Source organism: Meles meles, chromosome 19 (genome assembly GCF_922984935.1).
Source record: "Meles meles chromosome 19, mMelMel3.1 paternal haplotype, whole genome shotgun sequence".
NCBI lineage: Eukaryota > Metazoa > Chordata > Mammalia > Carnivora > Mustelidae > Meles > Meles meles.
In genome coordinates, this window is record NC_060084.1 from 16,854,302 (window position 1) to 16,877,837 (window position 23,536).

The 23,536-nt window shown below is 42.5% G+C and overlaps 1 protein-coding gene across 1 annotated transcript in view; it reads right to left on the reverse strand.

The window, feature by feature from the left end:
* Window positions 1-23,536, reverse strand: part of TANGO6 (transport and golgi organization 6 homolog) — a 180,663-nt gene that overhangs the window by 26,084 nt on the left and 131,043 nt on the right. The window contains exons 16-17 of the mRNA XM_045987224.1: window positions 17,904-18,055; window positions 7,871-7,984 (exon numbers count right to left, since the gene is read on the reverse strand). Coding sequence (XP_045843180.1) covers window positions 7,871-7,984; window positions 17,904-18,055 — 266 coding nt within the window. The remainder of the gene's footprint in view (window positions 1-7,870; window positions 7,985-17,903; window positions 18,056-23,536) is intronic.

The window sequence follows — 23,536 nt, forward strand, 5'->3', positions numbered from 1 at the left end:
CGAGCCCTGCATTAGGCTCCATGCTCAGTGGGGAGTCTGCTTGGGATTCTCTTTCTCTCCCTCTGTCCCTCTCTTACTCCACTGAGTAGTTTCTCACTCATACATGAATGAATGAACGAATGAATGAATGAATGATTTTATTTTTCAGTAATCTCTATTTGCATTGGGAGACTTTGAACTCACAACCCCGAGATCAAGAGTCACATAAAATTGCTGCCACATTTAGTCACTGTAAACCCATGTGCAAAGTTCTAAAGTACTTCACAGGTCTTCTAAGAAGTCAGCTCTCTGTAAACTGGGTAGAGGACTGTAGTAGTAGTTACCTTAATAAATCTAGAACTACAGTCAGTCCCAAAGTACTCATCCTTTTTTTAAGATCATCAGCTCTTGGGGTGCCTGGGTGGCTCAGTGGGGTTAAGCCTCCGCCTTCAGCTCAGGTCATGATCCTAGGGTCCTGGGATCAAGTCCCGAATCAGGCTCTCTGCTCAGCAGGGAGCCTACTTCCACCTTTCTCTATCTTTGCCTGCCTCTGCCTACTTGTAATCTCTACCTGTCAAATATATAAATAAAATCTTAACAACAACAAAAAAATCATCAGCTCTTTTTCCCTACTGCCTACAGCCAATTCTCATTATTCATGGTAGTTATGTTCTATAAAGTTGCCATGAACACTGAATTAGTGTTCACGTTCAGTATCAGTGGATACTGAACCATGGCTCCTAGGGGAAATACAGATTTAGGTTTCTGAGAGCCTCTGGTCACTCCAGATCACTTACCTTTTAAATCTTTTTTTCTCTCTTCTTCACATTTGATCATCTCTATTGTTCTGCTTTTAATTCTATTCAGTGATTTAAAAAAAATCTCAGGTATTGTAGTTTTCCGTTCTAGAAGTTCCATTTGGCTCTTTTTAAAATTATTTGTTTCTTCTTTTTTATTTTAGAAATTTTTATTTAAATTCAATTAATTAACATATAGTATATTATTAGTTTCAAGGTAGAGCTTAATGATTCATCAGTCTTACATAATATTTGCTGAGATTTCTATCTTTTTATTAATTATAGGCATTTTTCTCTTCTACTTCATTAAGGATAATTATAACAGCTACTTTAAAATCCCAACATCAGGATTACCTTGGGGTTGGTCTCAGTTGATTTTCCTTTCTATTGAGAATATTTACATTTTCCTGGTTTTTCATTCCAACTTTAGTATATGTGCTGCTGAAGCGAGCACTTCCTGGTTTTTCATATATTAAGTTTTTTCCGACTATATCCTGGACATTATAAATCTTAAATTAAGAAGACCCTAGATTTTGTTCTTCTCCAATTAGTGGTTTCTGCCACTTCTCCTTCTTTTTTTAAAGTTGGCACTTACCTTGCTCGGTTCAGGGGTCAGTTCTACACGTAGGCAAACAGAATTTGGGATGCCTTTCTCTGGATCTACCCATTCCAGCATATTCCAGGATTTCCCTTCTCTGTCCTGGAGCTGTGGTTTCCCAGATTCACTGTTCTGGTTTGCCAGGCTAGAAAGACTGTGATATCTCTACCAGTGCCCCTCCTGTACTGACTGCATGCATTCCCAAACAGCCTTGTCCCGAAGTTAAAAGCCAAGAAAACAGATGGAAACTGACTCTGTCCAGGGCCTCTCCTCTGAACATGGGAGAGTCTGCAGCTGTGCGCTCAGTGTCTCAAGGCGGCTGCTTACTATAGTATGTCCAGGATTTACAGTTGTTATCTGAAGGAGGGCCTGGCTGGTAGGCTATTACTCAGCTGTTTCTGCCCCAATTATTCATTATTGTCTTTGGAATGTATTTATGAAAAAGGATGTTCTGAACATCTACAATACTTGAAATAAACAAGTCACTTTGCAAAGACCTGGATAGTTAGGCAGAATTTTTTTTCATTCTGTTGGTCAGCTTACTCTCTCCATGCTAAGAGGGCTGTTCTTAACTCTGAGGCCAACAGAAGGCACAGGTCTAAACATACCTCCTCCCCTGGGTTCTCCTAGTACATTTAATTTTCAGGAAGGGTAAGGTAGAATGGGTTAAAAGGGAGTTCCTTCTGGCTTCTCCTGGGGTTCAGGCTATCATGGGAATAAATCAGCAGTTACCAGATATGGTCATAAGGCCAAAACAAGGCTAAGCAGGGAAAATAAGTTTTTCATTAAGAAAGTGAATACAGGGGCGCCTGGGTGGCTCAGTGGGTTAAAGCCTCTGCCTTCGGCTCGGGTCATGATCCCGGGGTCCTGGGATCGAGCCCCGCGTCGGGCTCTCTGCTCCATGGGGAGCCTGCTTCCTCCTCTCTCTCTGCCTGCCTCTCTGCCTAGTTGTGATTTCTCTCTGTCAAATAAATAAAATATTAAAAAAAAAAAAAAAAAAAAGAAAGTGAATACAGGGGCACCTCGGTGGCTCAGTGGGTTAAAGCCTCTGCCTTGGGCTCCGGTCATGATCTCAGTGACCTGGGATTGAGCCCTGCCTCAGGGCTCTCTGCTCAGCGGGGAGCCTGCTTCCCTCCTCTCTCTCTCTCTGCCTGCCTCTCTGCCTAGTTGTGATCTCTGTCTGTCAAATAAATAAATAAAATCTTAAAAAAAAAAAAAAAGAAAGAAAGTGAATACAGTGTCTCCCTCCAGTGTGGATATTGTGTTGATTGCACAAGATTCTGACTGCTTTCAACTGAGTGGGGGTTGTGATGTCTTCCCTTTGTGAATCCAATCTACCTCCTGATCTTCTGGACTCTCTACCTCCTCTCCAAGCTGCCAGAATCACAGAGGTCCTTGGCGGGCACATCTACCAGCAAGAGAAAATTCACTGAAACCTGGCATTATCTTTTGGCACTCTGTAACTTCAGAAATAGTGATTAGAAGGGAAACACACACAGAGACACACACATACACACACAACTTCATCAGCAAAGTGGCATTTTCATTTCAGCTGTTCCTGGGGGCAAAACAGCAGAAAAGATAAATCCTAGATTGAAAGCTTTGTGGTGATCTCCGTTTCTCATTAAAGTGCCACTGATTATAATCACACCTACGATTACAAGATTTAACACACCTGCTCTTAAGGATGCACCAGGAGAAGGAATCCTACATTCATCCCATCCCATTTCCTTTTCTTTACTCACCGAGTAAGCACAATTTATAAATTTCAGTAAGCGCAAGACAGAGCTGGTTTGAAGAACAGGAGAGAGGCTTTCCATTCACATGGTTTTTTGAAAGTGACAATAATATTCCATGGCCACAAATTATTTTAGCACTGGTGAGACCAGGAGTGTTGCTTTCATTGGCTCCACACAGATGTGAGAAATCTAGATAGAGTTTCTATTTCTTCTCTCACTTTACTAGCCAGATACTTTGCTGTGCACATACACATACACTCACTTTCTCTCACTCATTCAGTAAGGGTGGGTGCACTTATAGAGGATTTTTTTGGCCACTTTTGTCAAAATTCATTTTTATTAATAGAAAATAAACATTCATTCCAGTTTCAGTTGTTATACCTGAAGTTGCTAATAAAAAAAAAGAATTTAAAATAATCACTTAGGGGCGCCCGGGTGGCTCAGTGGATTAAGCCGCTGCCTTCGGCTCGGGTCATGATCTCAGGGTCCTGGGATCGAGCCCCGCATCGGGCTCTCTGCTCCGCAGGGAGCCTGCTTCCTCCTCTCTCTGCCTGCCTCTCTGCCTACTTGTGATCTCTCTCTCTGTCAAATAAATAAATAAAATCTTTAAAAAAAAAAAAAAATTTAAAAAAATAAAATAAAATAAAATAATCACTTAATCGGGATGCCTGGGTGGCTCGGCTCAGGTCATGATCCCAGGGTCCTGGGATCAAACCCCATGTCACTGGGCTCCCTGTTCAGTGGGGAGCCTGCTTCTCTCTCTCCCTGCCACCCTCCTGTTTATGCATGTGCTAGCGCTCTCTCTCTGTCAAATAGATAAATAAAATCTTTTTAAAAATTCACTTAATCATCCTGTTTTGATTAAGACAATTGAAACTGTGGCTTAAAAAAAATGAAAAATTCAGCGGGGCGCCTGGGTAGCCCAGTTGTTTAAGCGTCCAACTCTTGATCTCAGCTCAGGTCTTGATCTCAGTGTCGTGAGTTCAAGCCCTCCACTGGGCTCCACACTGGGCATGGAGCCTACTTTAAAAAAGAAAGAAAGTGGGGGCGCCTGGATGGCTCAGTGGGTTAAAGCCTCTGCCTTTGGCTCAGGTCATGATCTCAGGGTCCTGGGATCGAGTCCCGCATCAGGCTCTCTGTTCAGCAGGGAGCCTGCTTCCCTTCCTCTCTCTCTGCCTGCCTCTCTGCCTACTTGTGATCTCTGTCAAATGAATAAATAAAAATTTCTTAAAAAAAAACAAACAAACAGAAAGAAAGCAAGAAAAAGAAATATTCAGCACCATTTGCTCATAGGCCTTTCAGTATTTGTTCTTAAAGTTCCTGGAACTTTTCTATCTGTAAAGTACTGGGATTACTGAGCTATATGAGGAAGCCTCTCTGGGACAACCAATGAGAAGTCAAGCAACTGTCATAAAAGGAATCAATGTATATTTAGCACGGTAACTTGGACTACACAACGATCCCCTCCCCTCCAACTCAGGAGGGACATGCTTCTAAGCACTGAAGTACAAAGAGTCAGACGTTACTTGCTGTTAGAATTAGCTAATAACAATTAATCTCTGGCACAGATGCTACTGGTTCATAATATTCTGTGATTTTAGGAAATTCTGTAAATAGTTTGGATTTAATCCAATTTATTCAGAAATTAAACATGTTTAAAAGGTTCACTACTCTGCCAGAGTATCTGCTGGTTTAGTACCCTTATAAAATATATATAATATGTGTCGATAAATCATAGTCTTAAAGTATACTTAGAATACCACATTTTTCAACCCAAAACCTATTTTAACAAAATGTCTATAATTAAAAGCAGCTAATGAAATGAAATCCAAAGTTATGACAAGGGAGACTCACTCTCACTCACTCTAAGCAACACTTGAAGCTGTGTTGCTTAGAGAACTTTGAACAGCATGTGGCCTCAGAGCCATTCAAGGACAGGTTGGGAGACACCCTTTCCTCAGTCTTCACCATAGAACTCCAGGCAAGGATGGGCCAGAAATGAGTACTTCTAAATATTTCAGCAGAATCCATAGAAGTGTTAAAATGACTTTTAAGAATGTCTCTCTATCTATACCTATGAGAAGTAATGCTCATCAGAAGCAAAAAGACAGAGGCAAGTCCATACACTCACTCACAGGTGGGAAGAATGGAGGTGGACTGTTAAGACATCCTTAGCCGGAGATTCTGCGGGCTTTTAACTATATGTTGACTACCCAGGTGAGTCAAGTGGACTTTTGTGAGAGAACAGCGTTCGGCAACCAGGACCTCTCTGGGGCATTTCCTCCCAAGAGAATACATAACATGAGAAAGTTGTGGAGGTAACACAGGGAAGCTACTCTTTCCAGCTCAGAAGGAGTTGATGAAGCCCGAATATGTATTCAGGAAGCCAGGGAATCCTCTAGCCGTGGATGGTGTTCCTATACAGCTCCAAAACTTCTGGATAGACATTCATGGGATCCAACAGCCCATAGATAAAATGAATGGGAACAGTTACAGAAGCAAGAGCTCCCACCCAGCAACTTCTAACTTCTTTCACTGGCTGATGTAGCTGCAGAGACAGTAACTAAGTTCTGTCATTGTTGGGTTTCCCTGCCCACATGTCCCACTGCTCACTCTCAGAGCACTGGGTGGACGGCCCAAAGACCGGGTGAGTCCTCGGGAAAATACAAAGAAGTTCATCAGTCATGTGAGGATGGGTGACAGAAGGCTTCCATTTTTGAGAAGCTTTTGGAGAAGGAGAGAGCTGTCAACCACAGTCAATATGCCTCTATTTGACAGCCAGAGACTCTTCACGGTAAACTGACCCCCTACAGAGCACCTCCTGGGCAGTGGTCTCTCTAATTGTGAGCCAAGTTTGACTCTGTGGTTCTGGAGCCCTGGAGGTGCAAAGGTGCCTCCACAATGCTGGCCTGCTCAAATAGGAGGAAGTGATGTGGCCTGATGGATGTCACTGAAGCCAAAGCCCAAGAAATCAAGGGCAATCACTCAACAAAACCTCAGGGTCAGACCTTCTCAAATCTTGTACCAATCAGAGCTGGAAGGTGGAAACCCATGTAAAAGCTTATCTCAGGACTTCCAATCACACCCACAGAGTCTGAGTAGAAGATGTGCAGTCACTTGTCATTTGTCACCTGACAAATTTGCCTGAAGACTTGCATGAGTGAAGAGCAGGTGAGAGTAGGTGGGGGCAGGTAGAATATACGGACAGGCAGTGAGCAGGGGCACAGCAAGTAGCCCCACTTGAGACCCCTACTCCCTCATCCTGCGGAGGTGATCGTGGTGCGCCACAGCTGCGTGTTATCCCAAGCCGCCCGGCACAGCAGTGTGCAGCCCTCAGCTCCTCGGTGCCCGCAGCTCGGGGGTGGCTGTCGGTCGGGCAGTGCCTGCAGCCCGGGAAGGCAGTGCCGGCGGAGAGGAGTGAGAAGCCCCGGGATGTGCCAGTTGCCGCAGCCCCCTCACAGAGTTGTACAGATATATTTTAATAGTGTTATAACTCACATTTTAAACTCAAATTTTATTTTGAAATAACTTCAGATTTACAGACAAGCTGCAAGACGGCACAGAGAATTCCTGTATACCCCTCACCCAGTTTCCCCCACTGTTAACAACTTACATAACCATGGTGTATCTGGCAAGAGTTTTGCAGATTTTTTTTTTAAAGTAGATTCCACGCCCAGTGTGGAGCCTAATGCAGGGCCCAACTCACAACCCTGAGATCCAGACCCTGAGATAAAGACCTGGGCTGATCAACTCAACTGAGCCAACCAGGCACCCCAAGAGTTTTGTGGATCTTGAGGATGGATGAAAAACACTTTAATTCCCTCTTGTAGAGCAGATTCTCATCAAGGACAGTGTGTACCCAACAGCAATTTATTTACTTAATCTGTGTTACTGAGTTGTGATCTGTGTGTCCCCACCACCATCAAGGTCCTAGATAATAAAGAGGGGATAACTAACGAGTCCGTGCTTATACAAAAATGGTGTCAGGCACTTGATATGGCAAAATTCTATCCTGAGTAAAGCCTGAAGGTCTGACAAAACATTCTTCGAATGGCTTCACTGACAGTTAAATACTGATGTGCCAGCCACAGATGAGCACTGTGGATACCAGGAAGTAAATTTTTAATGTAAACTCTCTCTATAAACTCAGCTGGGAATGAGTTTCCATTAAAATCAAGAGGAAAATTAATTTTGAGGTTACTCATTCTTCACACACAGATGGATATATATACTTTCTTCTTATATTGGCCATACACGGGGAGAAATGCAGCCAGACCCACTTGGAGGAGGAAAAAAGTTTATGCAGCAACTACAATCTCAGGGAATTGAATTCACAGCAAGAAAGGAAGCGTTTTAAATGAGGTCCTTCAGGAATTCGCTTTGAACAATGAAATGAGACAGGAAGACAAGTCACTGAAGTTCGCGCAGAGGCAGGCTTAGTGTGGTCCGGTAAGCACACGCGGAACCGGCCCCTCTGAGAAGAATGCCAGGACTCAGAGTCGCAACCTAAAAGCCAGGGCTCTGGTTTTCCTGCAGCAGTTAATGCGTGGTTTGCCTACCCTTACAGAAGAAAATTGGGACTCTGACTAAAGATGCAAATAGTATTCCTGCTACAAAATAAAAGCTCTGCTGGTGGACTCATCGTCATACATCCGTCCAGGGCAAAGATCTGAGGCTGCGTCAGTGGAAGGAAAACTGATAAACAGATAAAAACCCCAAAAGGCAGGGTAGCTGCAAATGGTAAGGAACTGACTTACCTCAGTAGCTTTCTGGCTGAGGCCCCGAAGCAGCAGCACAACGACGTGGATGGCAGCTCTGCGCACTTGAACTTCATGGTCTGTTTTAGCCACAGCTATCAGGCAAGCTGTTACCTAGGAGGGTGAGAGAAAAGTCAATAAAAATCCAGATTGCACAATTACCTAAAGCTTTTCACCTGGGTTCCACTTTCTACACGTTCGTCATGAACAATCTGGCTTAGCGAGGGGTGGATAGTTTCCCTGTTCTCAATAAAGAGGGAGAGATCTAGTGGTGGAGATCTTGTTTAGTTTGGCTCTTCTGGAAAAGGGCAAAATCCGATTTAGTATTCAGAAGGGAGGATGAGGAAGTTGGAAGGGATATGTATATATAATAAAAAGATATGGTAAAATTCAAGTATTTCCTCAAAAATGGGAAGAAATGTGACTTGTCCCCATTTGGGGACACTAAATCAAAGGGAGGAAAGATGGCCCAAACACAAGTGGCTTCTAAGGAGCAAGGACCATGGAGATTTAGCTGAGCAGGCTTCTGAGTTCAAGGCCCTGCATGAATATGAATGCGCCACTGATGAAAGTTACAGCCCAGGGTTAGAGAAACACATAAATATTCAAACTGATCTTCTTCAGCATGTTCAGATGTCCCAGTCCTGCAAGCCTAGCGTACCCCACCCTGTCAGTCATCCGGTGCCAATTTCAGAGTCTCCCTGGGCTTCTGCATGTGTGGAATAGGTCTTTCAATGCTCATTTACTTTAAAAGACAGCCCTATGACAGAAAAGACTAGAAATTACTAGCACAGCATGGTGCCAGATATATAGCTAATAATTATATGTCATAAAATAAGAACGTTTCTAGACCCTGTTAACCACCCTGCCCCCACCCGACTCCTGGTAAGCACAAAAATATTTTAAAACCTCAATAAAGAGATACCACTAAAAACAACGGCAAAAAACCTTTCTAAGGTATTCATCCAAGACTTAAAAATTAAAAACAAAAATCTTCAAAGTGTGGCCAATGGCTGCAATAATCTGAAAGTAAGTCTGTATTATTCAACTGGTCTTTCACATCCTTTATTTCATTTACTGGGTGAGTGTACTTCTTGGCCAACCATGGGAAGATTTCTAACCATAAGAAAATAGCCAGATTGTGTGTTTGGAAACATGTGTAAATACATATTATGTTTAAAGAATGGTTTTTAAAAAGGTTTAGAAAAAAAATACAGGCACAAACGGGGAAATAGGCTTGTGCAGAAATTTTAACCATGCAGGTTGTATTTTTCACAGCTTTTAAACAGTTGGGCATAGTTCAAAGTGTCTAATTAATCAGTGATGGCAGAGAGATTAGAAGAAGTAGCTTGTTCTTAAATATAATTGCATCTGTGATGTATTGGCACTTAATCAAGTTGTACATCTATTAGACAAACTTGCATCTCGCAGGGGAAGGGAAATCCCAGAAAAGCTCAACTCTTTGGGGGCTGTTTTTCAGTAAGATCCCGCAAGTTGCTTCTGCTTTTGACCTGGGACATCCTGACCCAAGACCATCAGTAGCTTCCATGCCTCTGGCATTAACGGTAGAAGCAATCCAGTCCTAAGAGGAATTCCTTGGGCGACCTCCAAACAGGTAACAATATAATAGCTACCTCCACTTGTAGGCTTAGTATTTACAAGGTAAGCGCTGAAATCAGAGAGACAAGTTCGAGCTAGGCCTGAGTCCTTCTTGACACATGGAAGTTCAGCTTATTCAGTCTGGTAACTAAGGCATGAAAACCAGCCTGGGCCCATATAATGTGCAGATGCTCCCAAGCCTTTTGCCTGCAGCCCTCTGGATTTAGTTTGGGGCCTCGGTTTCCACATTTAGTGGATCAAGGCTTCCTGGCCTAGAACCTTGCTGGTGTCCAGCTTGCCACCTCTGTTCTGCCACACTGGGCTGAGCAGGCTATGCTTGTGCCTCACTCAGTGGCTCTAGTTCTGGCTGTCGGGCATTAATTCCACAATCGGGATAGGCAGAAGAATCCTGACTGGAAAAGGGCTTCCCCTGCAGGGCCAATTCCTGACTCCTTGTGCCACTTTGAAGGCATGATTGGGAGAGGAGCCCTGCTCTCTCACAAGCCCTGCTGAGATCAGCTGGAATGGCCTCCTGCTTGCTACTGGCTGTTAGTGATGTATGCACCACATGGGACACAGCCCATCAGCAATCAGCCATCCAGGATGATCAGGAAGAGGCCTGATCACGAACCTTCCTCAATACCTGTCACAAGGATCAAATCCTATGAACTGTATTATGGTCAATACGCAAAATGCTTTTAAAGCATCAGAATTTTACAATGTTCTTGCAGATACCATTTAGAGACAAGAACAAAACTTCTGTTCAGATCAAGCTCCCATCTCCAGCTTGCAATGTTGCTTTCCTACAGGCCAGTGGGGCAGACCCCTCATCAAAGCCTCAAGCAGGGAGGATACATGGCTGTTTTCTTCCATCTACCCAGTCTGAACAAGTCACTCCCATAGTCAATCTCTCACACCTTTAACCCCAAGGACACACTTAGCATTGCCTTCAACCTCTAAAGGGCTTGGCAAATAGATAGATGATGTAAGGTCTTCACTAATTTATGAACTGGTATAATATTTCTATTTTGTTTCTAAGTCCTCCCAGAGGGCGAAACCCATCTTATGTGATCTTCGTGTTGCCTGCCTTCGGGTCAGTACCTATTCTAATAAACCACACTGCAGAAGGCTTTCTCTCTACTGGCTATAATACTTAACTCATATCCATTTCTGAGAGACATGTAAAGAGGAAGATGATGATTACTTTGGAAATATTAAAATCAGTTTAAGCAATTTAACACTTGATAGGAACCAACAGAAATAAGGAAAAACATCACTTCCCAGATGGCTGGCACATACCAAGCATAATCAGAACTATATAAATAAAAATAACACAAACGGCAAGATTATGACAAACCAACTTTGGGAAATCCCAGGTGAGAAGGTACCAACGTTGAGCTACATGTCATGAAAGCATGACTTCAATTTTCCAACTGCATCTTCATCTCTTTTCTTTTTTTTTTTTTTTATTTATTTGACAGAGAGAAATCACAACTAGGCAGAGAGAGAGGAGGAAGCAGGCTCCCTGCGGAGCAGAGAGCCCGATGCGGGGCTAGATCCCAGAACCCTGGGATCATGACCTGAGCCGAAGGCAGAGGCTTTAACCCACTGAGCCACCCAGGTGCCCCTCCTCATCTCTTTTCTTAGAGCTTGCTTTTATTAAAGTTTCAGTTGGTCTGCTAACTTACCTGAAACTAAATCATCTGTCCTGTTTTGTAAACCGAGAAACCTTAAGAACAAAAGCAGTACAGTCTCCAATTAATACACGTTCAGCTTGCTCACTTAACCTGCCATGAAGGAGAACCCTGATGGCTACTAGAGCTTCCTTGGAGTTCTCCAGGACATTTCCTAGAGTCCTCATCTCAGAGGTCCACCTATCTTCAAAGTGTACATAGGCAACTGCACCCATCACAGCAAGACTGGTAATCAATCTGGATCATTCAGTGGGGTCAGAGGTGATGGCTTTGCATCATACCCCAAAGCTCAGGATTATGGAATTCTGAGCACCACATATAAAGTGGATTGCCCCATGGGCTTCTCACCTAGGGTACATCTTACTTGTCATATTGAGGATGGGCCTCTTGCTGTGGTTCCTTTAAATCATATTTACTTCCCACAGAGAGTGATAAAGATGGTAATGCTTTTCAAGATTTGGTTTCAGGGGCGCCTGGGTGGCTCAGTGGGTTAAGTCTCTGCCTTCGGCTCAGATCATGATCTCAGGTTCCTGGGATCGAGCCCCCCATTGGGCTCTCTGCTCAGCAGGGAGCCTGCTTCCCTTCCTCTCTCTCTGCCTGCCTCTCTGCCTACTTGTGATTTTTATGTCAAATAAATAAATAATCTTTAGGAAAAAAAAAAAGATTTGGTTTCAGGGATGTGTGGGTGACTCATTCAGTTAAGCATCTGCCTTCAGCTCAAGTCATGATCCCAGGGTTGTGGGATCACATTTTCCATCAGGTTCCCTGTTCAGCAAGGAGTCTGCTTTTCCCTCTACCTTTCCCCTCTGCTTGTGATCTCTCTATCTCTCAAATAAATAAATAAAATCTTAAAAAAAAAAAAAGATTTGGTTTCAAGCAACATAGCTCTTGACGAGAAATAGGGGAAAATAATAGTGCTCTTCCAACAGGTTAAATCTTGACATCGACAGGGAGGAAGAACCTGATTTTCCAGTACAGAGACAGATGGGTTGATCCTATCTTTTATATTCCTTCCCTACCAGCAAACACTGTCACAGTACAGACAGTGCCCAAATGTGGACCACCCAACAGGTAGGACAGCTTTCTTCAGAGGCCCAAGAGCTATACAGCTATGACCGCCAATTCAGATCATGTTAGAAGAGACTATCGTGGTTAGTTTGTTCAATTTTATATCAAAACAGATGACATGGGGCACCTGGGTAGCTCAGTCGATTAAGTTGTCCTACTCTTGATTTCAGCTCAGGTCATGATCTCAGCGTTGTAGGAATGAGCACAGCATAGAGCTCTGCACTCAGCAGGGAGTCTGCTTGGAATTCTCCCTCTCCCACTCTGCCCCTCCCCTCGCTGCGCATGCACACATATGATCTCTCAAAAGAAAATAATATAAGTTAGATCCTTTCATTCTTCTGCCTTGGCTTCCCAAATCACTCAAAGTAAGTGCCAAAGTCCTTACAAGGCCCTGCTTAGACTGCCACCACCTGACACCCTGGCCTTGCTGTTCAGTAGCCTGTCAAGCATGCACCTGCCTCAGGGCTTCCACTCTTATTGGTCCCACACCTAGCATGCTCTCTCCCAGGTATCTGCCTGGTTCGGTCCCTTGCTTCCTTTGGGTCTTATCTCAAATGTCACTCATCAGTGAAGCCTTTCCTGTTCATCCAAGTTCACATACCATAACAAGCTCCCTTTGTGCCCCTTCCCTTACTAGATTTATTTCCTTAGCACTCACTCTATCTGACACAGGATATATCTGTTTACTTCCTTGCTTGTTTGTTAGCTACGTCTCCTTTCTAGAACATCAGCTACATGAGGAAAGGAACTGTGTTCTGTTCACAGCTGGATCCCCATAATCTGGCACATAGCTTCGTTGTAGTCCCATAACTGGCAGAGAGTAAGTGCTCAATACATATCTGTTGACTGTGTAAACAAAATAAATAAAGAACAACTTAAGAGCTATGCCTAATATCCCACTTTTTCCATTGGAATGGACGTGAGCCGTCTGACTACCAGAGGGCTCAATCGCTGAAAGCTGTCAGGTGTCCAACCATGTTCAAACTTGTAGTCCACCCAAGGCAGCTGGTTTGGCACTGATGACACGGCAAGCGTGGGATGCTACATAAGAAGAAACATCTAAAAAGAAGAGACAGAAATTATGTGGGATGGAAACACCTGGTTTTCCAAATCAGAGGGAATGTGTTACCTTCTGAAGTTTCATTGCCAAAAGCAATGGAGCTGCATGACCCTTCCTGTCAGTAGCTTTACTTATATGGCAATACTGTTCCTTTTTAAGGCACAAAAGCATTTTTTTTTTTGGCACGAAAGTAATCGTATAAATGAACTAAACACATTTATTGGAAGATAATATACAGCAAGGTTAAGAGCATGGATGCTGGAACCACCTGCCTATATCCAAATCCCAGCCCTCCACTTCCTATCTGTATGACCTTGGCAACTGATTTAATTTCTCTGTGCCTCAGTTTCCTTTGTGAGAACTGGATCAATTGACACACACAAGGCCCTCATGAAAGTATGAAGTGCTTGCTATTATTACTATTTTCAAAACACACAGGAACCAGTCTTCCCAAATAAGCTTTACTTTCCTCTTCATTTAATATTAATTAACGAACAGAGCACCCACTATATGACAAGCACTGTGACAGGTGCTAGGGGGATGCCTAGGTAAATAAAGACTAGTTCTGCCCTCACCGAACTCATAATTTATTAGTGATCATAAACATGCCTGGGATTCGTGTTTCTGGGAGTCCAGGTCTCAAGAAGCAGGGTAGGGGCTGGCCAGCTGGGTGCCCCCACAGTAGCAGCTCCTCACATGGATGTTCAGGCAGAAACAAAAGGAAGAGCTCTACTTTTGTGTTAGCACCATGGGAAGCAAACAGCCTACTACCTATTCACAATTCATTTCTGAAGGCTTAATAAGCAATCCCTGATTCTTGCTGTGAGCCAGGACGCTGTAAAGCTAACAAGACCCTTCATGATGTAGCCCCTGCCCACCTCTCTTGCCTTAGCTTTGCCACCCAATAGCCTCCCTACCCCAACCCTTCACTCCAGCCTTCTGAATCTTCCAACACCTCTTCCAACACGCCATGCTGTCTCACAGCTCGATGCCCTTGCTGAAACGCTTTCTTGGGCTACCCAATTTCTACTTGTGCTAAAGACTCAGGTCCCAGGGTCTTTTCCTCCAGCACATTTTTGTCAACATTCAAACCTGACTGAGGGGCTCCTAAAATATGCTCGTGCGGCACTTGTCACAAAGGACAGCAACTGTAGTCACTGAGGTCTATGGCTTCTACCAGGTTACCCAAGCCTAGAAAGCAAGGTGGTACCTTGTAGGGTTTTGTAATCTCCGCCTCTAACAAAGGGCTTGGCACATTGTAGGTGTTGGGTAAATGTACGACTGGGGACATCTGAAGGACACTGGTTACCCCTGCTCTCTCGCTTCCTTGCTGCCATACTCGGCACTGTCATCATCAGCCTCCTTCAAATGACCAAAATGCTCCTTAAAGAAAAATCTTAATTAAAAAAAAGAATCTTTACTCAATTGTCACCTTTCCAAATGAAGTTCACCTTGACTCCCTTATTTCACACTGCAACCTCCCCTCCACCTGACATAATGCTGACCACCATATCCACCTTCCCTTATTTTCCACAAATACGTTATCTTTAGATCCTGGTTAAAACTCTGCAGTGTAGGTATTTTAATCTCCTGCCTTTTCTCTTAGTAATCTCTACCCTCTCCGCCCCGGGGGGGTTTGAACTAATGGCCCGAGATCAAGAGTCACACACTCTACTGCTGAGCCAGCCAGACGCCCCTTTAATCCCATGTAAGCCAGAAACTAAGTTCAGAGTCTAAGTCATGTGCTCAGGTGACCGCAGGTAAGTAAGTGGTTGGAGATAGGTCTTCAGTGATTCCCATCCCCAAGTGCATTTGGGAATTTCATCCTCTTTCAACAGGTTAGGTGGTTCTCCAGAGAGATGACACTTCTTGAATGTTATAAAACCTGCTTGAGCTCAATTTTTCTAATCAATCAAACCACGAATTTTCTCTAATGCCCTGATGGGGCATTATGCCCCCAGTATCCTATAGCCTGCTACAGTTTCCTTAAGAGAGAAAAGGGGAGAAGAGTCTAGGACTCAAAAAGAAACATGGTCTCAGTTTTTTTGGTCATAGAAGATCACTGGGTCACTGATTTTAGATAATGTATGGAATCCTGTCAAACCTGAGCTGATCCAGGAGATCTGGGATAAGTTTTTATTCTGTTCACAGCTATGTTTTAAAAATTTTGTGATGGCTGCACAACTCTGTAAATAAACTAAAAGTCACTGAATTGTACCCTTTAAATAGGTGACTTATATGGTATGGGACTTCCATCTCAGTAAAGCTGTTATTAAAAATAATGGTATTTAGGGGCACCTGGGCAGCTCAGTCAGTTGAGGGTCCAACTCTTGATTTCGGCTCAGGTCATGATTTCAGGGTCACTGAGATTGAGCCCAAGGTCAGGCTCACGCTGAGCATGGAGACTGCTTAATTTCTCCCTCTGCCCTTCTCCCCACCACCATGCTCACTCTCTCTTTAACAAAAAAATGATAATATTTGGGTTTGGTTCAGATCATGGCTTATGGTTCAGTTTGGGTTGAGTCATGTGAAGACCGAGTAAACAGAGAAAAAATGCAGGAACCACTTCACTATTTGACCCAGAGACGTTATAATAAGTTGAAATCTTTAGATAATAAAATAAAATAGACCTGCAAATGCCTTCTCTTAAGTGTTACAAGTTCATATATTAATGGACAAGAGATTTGCTAAGCGCCATCCAAAACCACTGAAGATCAGGTACCTAACGGTTCACATACATTAGAGCACTCTAAGGTCTGAAGTTGGTAATGATCATTGCTTCTAAGTTATTTTATTTTATTTTTAAAGATTTTATTTGGGGCGCCTGGGTGGCTCAGTGGATTAGGCCGCTGCCTTCGGCTCGGGTCATGATCTCAGGGTCCTGGGATCGAGCCCCGCATCGGGCTCTCTGCTCCGCAGGGAGCCTGCTTCCTCCTCTCTCTCTGCCTGCCTCTCTGTCTGCTTGTGATCTCTCTCTCTGTCAAATAAATAAATAAAATCTTAAAAAAAAAAGATTTTATTTATTTATTTGACAGACAGAGATCTCAAGTAGGCAGAGAGGCAGGCAGAGAGAGAGGACAAAGCAGGCTCCCTGCTGAGCAGAGAGCCCAATGCGGGGCTCGATCCCAGGACCCTGGGATCATGACCTGAGCCACCCAGGCGCCCCACTTCTAAGTTATTTTAAAAAGGATACATAAATAGGTGATGGGTATTAAGGAGGGCACTTGTAGTGACGAGCACTGGGTATTGTATCTGAGTGCTGAATCACTAAACTCCACCTGAAACTAATATAACACTGTATGTTAACTGGAATTTAAATAAAAACTTAAAAATAAATTAAATAAATAAATAAATAAATAAAAACTTTAAAAAAAAGAAAAGAAAAAAGTACAAGTTAGACATAGGTGTATGTCCCTCATGGAAGAGCTAAAGGAGAGGAAATGACTGACGGATAAATTTCTTAAAAATCCAAAGTTGGAATTTAAGGACATGAATAGCCTTTACTATCAATAAAACAAAGCCTATAAAGCTCAGGAATCAGGAAATGCCATAAATTCAAGTGTATGCAATATCCATGAGTGTATTTCTCTGCTTATTCATAAGACACAATCACCAGACATCAAAGAAAATTCCTTCTCACTAGGAACTTCTTAATACTTGTTGTTCAATATGGTCAACCTCAGCATACTAAATAGTGTAAAAGGAGCCAGAGTTATTACAGTTCTTCAGTTTTTGTTCGAGGAAAGTTATGTGCTCTGTATGAGAAATCTGATCTCTCACAAACAGAAAAATAACACACTGTTTTATTTGTATATTTATAATTTACAAGCCAACTTCTTCCAAATGAAGATTTAAGACAATCAAGAGCATTGGTAATAAAGACTCTTGTCCACATGTTAACTAGTCTTTTTCTGTCCAGCATCGTCTTTAAATAGCAAAGCGCCTAGCACACAGTAGGGAGTCAGGATATATATTAATATATTTATGACTAAACAAACACAAGGGCGAATATAAAGTCGAAGAAGCTAGAGGAAGATGTTCGTAGAGGACAACAGCAAGATGCACATTTCATCATCCGGAGTGTCCAGTGCCAACATCCCGCATGGCTATTATTGTGGCTGCCTACTCAGCCTGTGTGTACGATGTACCAAGTACTGGGTGTAAAGTGGTGAACAAAACATGGAAGTTAATTAGTCTTTTTGGGTAAATAATCTCATCCCCCTGAACTACAGGGCATCTCTGACCAAAGAGGGCCAATTAAAATATTTGCCTGAGATTTTTCTGTGAACAGAGATGAAACTCACAGATGGCCCACAGACGCAGGGTTAAGTTCCGTCTGCTCTTGCTAGAGGTACCTTCAACTCTGTTAGCTATCTTGGAATCTTTATAATAAATCCTCTTTTAATGCGTAAGGTAAATTAAGGTGACTTCCTATTGCAACAAAAAAATTCTTCTGTATGTAACTTTCGATATACATATACAAGATTAGTGAGGCCAAGGGAGATTCAATGACTTATCTGATCAGGGAAAAAACCACAGATCTGACTCCCAATCCTATTTCGTAGGTCCAAGAAAAAAACAAGCTTTAGAGAAAGGAATCGACATGCATCACCTCATGAACCACGGAGCCCAGCAGGAAGTCCAGCCGCTGGCACAGTTCTCCAAGGTTTGATAAGCTGCTGGCCCTATGAGCACTATCAGGATCTCTTGCTCCCCTCAGGAAGGTGTGGATCAAAGGTTCTCTGTATTTTGAGACCATGTCCCCTACAGGGAAAAAAAATTAAAAAATGAAATCAAAATCTTTAAAAATAAATTTTCAAATTCTTAAAAAAGGAATAATGAGGGCACCTGGGTGGCTCACTAAGTTAAGCATCTGACTTCAGCTGAGGTCATGATCCCGGGGTCCTGGGGTCGAATCCAATGCAGGGCTCCCTGCTCAGCAGGGAGTCTGTTTTTTCCCTCTGCCCGTCCCCCAACTCATGCTCTTTCTCCCTCTCTCTTACTCTCTCAAATAAATAAATCTTTTTTTTTAAAAGAAGGTATGATGATACTATCATGGTATACAGTATGGTGTTTTATACTTTCAAAGTACTTGCATAACCATTAGAAATCATGCTCTGGGAGAATATTCAATGTCACGTAGGAAGAGGACTAGTAATTGACCATTAGACTGAGTGACAGTGAGGTCACTGTTGACCCTGACAAGAATGGTTTTGATGGACTGGCAGGGGTGAGAGCACGAGAGAAATGACTGTAAGAGAATGCGATAACTGTGCACAGAAAATCACTTTAGGAGTTTTTCAGCAAAACAGATCAAGGAAATGGGGTAGCAGCTGGTCAAGGAAGGGGGAGTCAAGAGGTTTTCGTTTTATTTGAAGAGAGGAGAAACAGTACACTAAGACATTCAGAATTGTCATTTTGTATATGGAAACAACTTCTTCCTCCACAGGTTTGTCAAGGGCTAAAGATGTTTTGTCTTGATCTAGGTTCTGAGGCTCTAGTTCTAAAACCCAAGTACAAATACTCCACCTTTAGCTTTTTTGTAGCCCTAAGGCTACATGATATCAATAAGGTGACAAAATGGTTTCAAATTAATTGCTTAAAGTCACCTATTCTTAATCAGAAAAAGGATGAATCACAAACAACAATAACAACAACAAAACAAAACACCACCAACTTGGCCTATCAGGCTCAGCTCAAATACCATGTCCTTTATGGAACCTTTCCTCAGTTGGCCTTAATTAGTCCTCCTGGAAGTCCCACAGTTCCCTGAATTTAAATCACTTTGGCTTAAATCACAAGTGTCACTAATGCCTTGATTCCTGTTTGCAGCCTCTCTCATTAGACTATGAATTCCTTGAGGGTAGAATTTTGTTCCCATCAGTTCTTAGTAACCTCTGTATGTGCTAGGTGCTCAACAAATGCTAACGGAACTGAATTCATTAATTTATTCAACAAAACAAAATTATATGCTAGGTATCATGCTAATGTTCTAGGGGTAAAATATATAAACATAATCTTTACCCTCTAAGAAGCCCAAAGTTTAGGAGGTGGGTCCAAATGGGTAAGTACCAACAATCTCAGGATTGTGTGATAAAATGCCCAAAAGCCATCACAGAATCAAGCAGAGGTTGCCTGGAGAGTCCAGATTCACTAATCTCAGTCACTCTGGAACCGGAGGGAGCAGGGTAAATTCCAGGATGAAAGGTAAGAGCAGATAACAAACAAGTGAATGTTTACCAACGTAGGGATTTAGAGTTAAAAATTAGTGGCAAAGAAAAGGAACTATGTGCTAGGCACTATGGTAGTCCTGGGGATCCAATCATAAACAAGAAATAGTCCTTGAGAAAAATTTTAGGAAGAACATCGAGAGGTATCTCATTCATTCATCCAACCAATATTACCTTTGTTTTTTTAAGTGTTTTTTTTCCTTTTTTTTTTTTTAAAGATTTTATTTATTTATTTGACAGAGAGAGATCACAAGTAGGCAGAGAGGCAGGCAGAGAGAGTGAGAGGGAAGCAGGCTCCCCGCCGAGCAGAGAGCCCGATGTGGGACTCGATCCCAGGACCCTGAGATCACGACCTGAGCCGAAGGCAGCGGCTTAAACCACTGAGCCACCCAGGCGCCCCTTGTTTTTTTTTTTTTTAGTAAACTCTGCCCCCGACGTGGGGCTTGAATTCACGACCCCAAGATCAAGGGTCACATGCTCTAGTGACTGGGCCAGCGAGGTGTCCCTTAACCAGCATTATTTCAAGTATGTTCTCAGTCTGGAGGTAATAAAACATGAGCAAGAAAAGTAAAAATCCCATCTGCATGAAAGCTACTTCTAGTGGGGGAGAAAGATAATAAATGGTAAATAAGTCTTCCTGCAGCAGAAAGGGTTATGAGGAAAAGTAAGGAAGGTGTATGGGGTTGGGGCGGGGGAGACTGAGAGCCAGGGGTGAGGGCTCTGGGAAAAGCTCTCAGAGGAGAAGACCTGCAGGAACAAGTCATGAAGACTGTGGAGGACAGTGAAGAGTAAACGGACAACAGAAGTTTAATATTCATTGTAGATATCGTAGGGCTGTTTCTTATCCTGACATTAATAAAACCACAATTTAATGTTCCGTGTATATAAATTCTGGCCCTGCCTGAGCTTCATTACTACTTTCCAAATGAGCAACCACTTAACTGCAACCTCCATCAATCCCACTCCCAAGAACCTAAGAACCCAGAGGAGACAACCAGGAAGAAGGAAGGTTAGCATCTCAAGAGCCCTGCACTGTACCCCATCACTGGGCTCTGCGCTATACTATTGTCGGGTTTGGGGCTAGAAGAGCTGGAACATGTATCCGCTCTGTGTTTCTCAGAGTGCCCTGCCTTCATGTTCTCTACAACCTGATCTCCCTCAGAGCTCACACACACAGTCTCCATTTGTCACACCCTTGCTCGGTCCCTGCTCTTCTTCATGGAGCTACATCTTTGCTCCCATTTCCTGGGGGCCACTGCTTGCCTCTGATGACTCCTCCCTCCCCTGAACTCCTACCATGCCATGCAGCCAGCTTCTCAAGACTAATGGATTCTAGTCTCCAGGATGAGGGTCACTCCTGAGCAGGTTTCTATGTAGAACAGAATGAATGCATGTAGTCAGAGAATATAGCTTCCAGGGCTGCAATTTGACGCAGGCAGAGATTTTCAAGATCCTACATAAAGGGTTCTTAATTTTAGTTTTAGGGATCCTTATATGTCACATTTTACTAGGCACATCTCATTGGCATTCTCCCATTATTGCATGCAAATAGCCCTCTAATTTTGTTCACGTATCCGTCATCTCCCCTGCCCCAACCATCACCCATGTGATTCAGGCTAACATCTTCAAGGGTCTAAGTGAATCATGGTAGACACATCCCCTTGCCTTAACTGGTTTATGCATGGGCATGTAATCTAGTCTGAACAACCAGGTGTGAAGGAAAATATGCTAAAGACATTTTATCTCTGCTACGATAACACCTTAGAGTTACTGCAGTCGACCTGAAACCATAAGGGACCAGAGGATGAAGTCAATAGCTTAGGCTGGCAGAGCAGAAAAATGAAAGGAATGTGGATCTTCAATGTATCACGAAGCCAAAAAATTAACCAGTCCTGGACTTTTTATTTTGTGTAATGATTCATTCCTTATTGTTTAAAGCCAGTTGAGTTGGGAGTTTCTATTATCTGCAGCCAAAAGCATTCTAACATATAATATGAAAACTGGAATGTTCTTTAAAATTATAGAGCACTTTGGAGCACCTGACTGGCTCAGTTGGAAGAGCATGTAACTCCTGATCTTAGGGTTGTGAGTTCAAGCCCCACGTTGAGTACAGAAATTACTAAAAACTAAAAACTAAATAAACTTAAAAAAAAATACAGTAGAGCATTTCTATGTCAGTTCAATGTCTACCAGTGCAAAGCCAGAAAAGTTAAATTTGCCAAAACAAAGGAACTTAAGACAGTATATGTTTTTGTAAAGGACTGAAAATCAGTTTCATAACAAAATTAAAAAAATTAAACCCGGGGCGCCTGGGTGGCTCAGTGGGTTAAAGCCTCTGCCTTTCGCTCAGGTCATGATCCCAGGGTGCTGGGATCAAGCCCCACATCGGTCTCTCTGCTTGGCGGGGAGCCTGCTTCCTCCTCTCTCTCTCTCTCTGCCTGCCTCTCTCCCTACTTGTGATCTCTGTCTGTCAAATAAATAAATAAAATCCTTAAAAAAAAAATTAAACCCAATAATTTTCTTTCTTCTAATTGTAATTTTAATTGGTATGAAAGTGTAGTACACAGCATGACTCTTAAAATATCAGCATACGTATATATGTATATGACTTTCCCAAAGAGCTAAGTCATCCTTATATATCTGCCAACCTATTTAAAAAAAAAAAAAAAAGGTGAGTAACTATTTAAAGTAGTAGTTTATATGAAGGGGTTATATGCTGAGCATATTTCACAACTACTGACTAACCCATTTCATTATGAACTAAAACCTTGGGCTCTGGGACATCTGCTACTATTCCTTAATTTCTGATTAAGCAACAAAACCTCAATTATCCCATCCTGGAGGGGTTGGGTTTAGGGTTTAATTTAATTTTATTTTTTAAAAGATTTTCTTTATTTATTTGGGAGGGAGAGAGTGAGAGAAAGAGAGCATGAGCAGCGGGGAGAGGGAGAAGTAAGCTCCCTGCTGAGCCAGGAGCCCAATGTTGTTTATTTTTGTATGTTTTTTTGTGCATTGTTGGGTTTTTGGTTTTTTTTGGTTTTTGTATTCTTCTTTATCCAGATGAGATGTTCTTATTGCTTCAGTTGAAACTCATTTGGACCACAAGACTCCAAAATCTAATTCACCTTTTGTCTTTAAGATAGCACAGACTTGCCCCCGGCAAGAGCAAACAATTCATTACCACCCTGTCACTTTGTCCCCTTCAAAATATGCATATTATATGGCTTTTACAAAAAATGGTATTGATTTCTGAATTTCCTCACCCCCATATTCAGAAAGTACCCACCACAGACTACAGTATTTGCACTAAGGGATACCCATGAAGAGTGAAGTAAAGTTAGAGAGACCACCATCTTTTCCTCAGGCATTTCTGAATGGCTTAGGAAAATGAACACAGTAAATCCAAGCTCACTTCTAGAGACTTACTCAAGTAGATGCTAGGCAGAGAGGTTTATCTTAGTTCAGCTCTAATGACTCCTACTTAGTTCAATGATGATGACAACACCTGGCTATTTGCATTTCCATATTCTTCTCAGGAAGTCAGCAATAATCAACCTTACCGAAAAGCACACAGCTGTACGTTCAAGGAAGCAAGTGAAGGAACTAGATTTGTTTGAACAAACTTGATAAAAATGAGTTGCTTTGGAAGATGAAAAATCAAGAGTATAGTGAAAAGAGAGATGAAAATTTTTTTAACCTGCCTATGGCTTACTTGTATCAATTATCATCTATGTGAAAAGAGGATTTTTATCAAGCTTTCCAATGGAACTTTCAAGTCCACACTGATAGATTAATTTACAAGATCCCATCTTCTTTCACAGAAGAGGTGAGATGATTTGCAACGAGAGACACTATGTAGTGGAAGAACGCTATCAGATCTGAATTAATGCAGTCACTTCTGGAGCCAGGGGACCTGCTGATTTCAAGGGCTCAACCACTCCCCTAGTTAACTGAAACAGGTCCTAAAAATGAAATGGAGAAAAATTGAGTGAGAAAGAAAACGCCAAATCCTTAT